Source organism: Sphaeroforma arctica, assembly GCF_001186125.1.
Source record: "Sphaeroforma arctica JP610 unplaced genomic scaffold supercont1.1676, whole genome shotgun sequence".
NCBI lineage: Eukaryota > Ichthyosporea > Ichthyophonida > Sphaeroforma > Sphaeroforma arctica.
The window spans coordinates 939-3,028 of NW_014038882.1; the positions used below are offsets into that span (position 1 = coordinate 939).

The 2,090-nt window shown below is 46.4% G+C and overlaps 1 protein-coding gene across 1 annotated transcript; it reads right to left on the reverse strand.

Moving 5' to 3' along the window:
• Nucleotides 1-287: 287 nt before the first annotated feature.
• SARC_11417 (hypothetical protein) lies at nucleotides 288-1,591 on the reverse strand (the record flags this gene model as incomplete). The annotated part of the gene is made up of 1 exon (XM_014294497.1): nucleotides 288-1,591. The coding sequence occupies exon 1, from the start codon at nucleotides 903-905 to the stop codon at nucleotides 288-290; it is 618 nt and encodes a 205-aa protein (XP_014149972.1). The 5' UTR covers nucleotides 906-1,591.
• Between the last annotated feature and the right edge of the window lie 499 nt (nucleotides 1,592-2,090).

Genomic DNA, 2,090 nt, shown 5'->3' on the forward strand with positions numbered 1-2,090 from the left:
TATACGTGTTCTTGGTAGTATATCTGAGAAATGCTATAATAGATAATCTTTGTTGAGTTTAGTATCTATTTATAGATGTTCGTGATGTGGTCAGCAATACTTATTCTTAGATAAGCCTGGGTTTATTGGGGTTTATTCGGGACATTAAGTAAACCCAGGTTTTAGGGTTTTAGGGTTGATCAGATTTCTGATTGAAACCCGTTCTACTTCTCTGGTACAACGTACTTGCGAGTTCATGTGCATTTACCAGGTAGTGAACACATTGGTATAAGGTAGATAGGAAATATTCAATAAATAGCCAATGCCGGCAAGGTATCTTCCTCCTCAGAGAATTGACCTTCCGACCCAGGTGATTCGTACCCGAGTCCATGGTGCTGTTTTGAACGGCCTTGGATACAAAACGTGGGATTGTCCTCCTTACCTTGTGCCCTATGCCCCCGTTTGTGTGGGCTAGTCGACGCTTCGGTCGCGGACAACAATGTCGTGGGTCGTTCTGAAGATGTACGCTGCAACCTTTGCTCGTACTTCTCTAAGAGCGACTGTTGTCGTACCATGAGCTCGGTTAGTTTCTGTGTCGAAGACTGGCCCCGCACCGTGCCCTTGTTTGTGGAACGACGGCGGTGACGCCTGCGCTTATTAGGTGGTAGGCGTGGTTGCCCTTTACCGGAAGATGAGACTCCAGAGATACCCGAAGACGAACGGGAAGGCAGCCCATCACTAGCTACATGCTCACCAGTAATGTACTGCTCCCTGTTCACGCGCAGGTCGGGATCTCCCTTGGCCTCGCCGTTGATTACAACGTCTTCCTGCGATGGGCTGATATCACCCCTGTGTGTTTTGGATGCCTGTCTACCGGTAGCCACTGCTTGGTAATGAACCTTTACTGGTGCATCCTGTGGCTCCATTCGCCCTTTCTCAGCTCGTTGGTCGGTATAGTCCGTGACAGACTGGCGGCGCTTAGTTCCTCGACGGTCTATGTCGTCCTCCTCCCGACGTTCAAGGGTATGATGTTTCTGCCGACGGGTTTGACGTAGGTTGGACAAACTAGTACGTTGTGTAGATCAGTGGAGGTTTGGAAATGTGTGTAGACGTCCTCGAAATAAGTATGGTATAAATACTTCTCCGCCCTAGAGATCGTCTCTCATCTCAACAAATCTCGACACTGTTTGCCCGGAAATGTTTATCTCGTGCCCTACACTGCGTTCCCTTTCCGAGTGGTAGTTGGTTCGTGAGTCCTGCTCATTCCTTCAGCAGATTATGGTGTCGTGTATTCTTCGACGCAACACTCGTCGGGGTACACCCTGCACTCCTCGTGTGCTACTCCAACCTCCTGGTGGAGTCACACCCTTCTTCAGCGACCTACTTTTGCTCCTTAGAGAGCTCCTAAGCTCTCGCCTTACTCCCCTTTCTGGTATGTTTAACCAGCCTTTGCTTGCAAAACCTAGAGAGTAAACAGATTCCTCCCATCAAAGGTGCGCTAGAGAAATCACCTCCTTTCCTGTTTTCATTAGGTGACATCGCGCCCGTTGGTCTAGTTGCAGATTACGAATGGCACCATGATATCACACACATTTCCTGATTTGTATTCTTTCTAGCACTGCATTCAGTGTCTGTCATTGAAAATTACTGAGAATTATGTAGATGTCTTAATGGAATTTGTACAGGTTTGATAGGCCAGATGCCGGGATCTTCAAACACAAAGCACGCGGCGAAGAGATTCAGTACAAATCGGTTCTTGGGTCAGAGGAGATATTACAAGAACTAGGTTGCGTATCCATAATTTATATGAAGTATTTCAAATCAAGATTGACTAACATGAAGGCTAAATTGACTTACAATGTGGACTGTGTCGTAGACTAGCAGATAATATATGATCTCATTTATTGTCTTGAATCCTTTCTGAACATTTTTTCCAAATGTATGGCTCGACATAGGTACGTAAACAGGAGGGCAGTTTACAATCGGCTCCTCATGCCGCCAGCCACTACGATGTTCTCTCCTGTCACATACGAAGCATCTTCGGAGGCAAGATAGGCCACTGAAATTCCATTTAGTATAGAAAAAGTACAAAAACGCGAAAGTTATAGTGA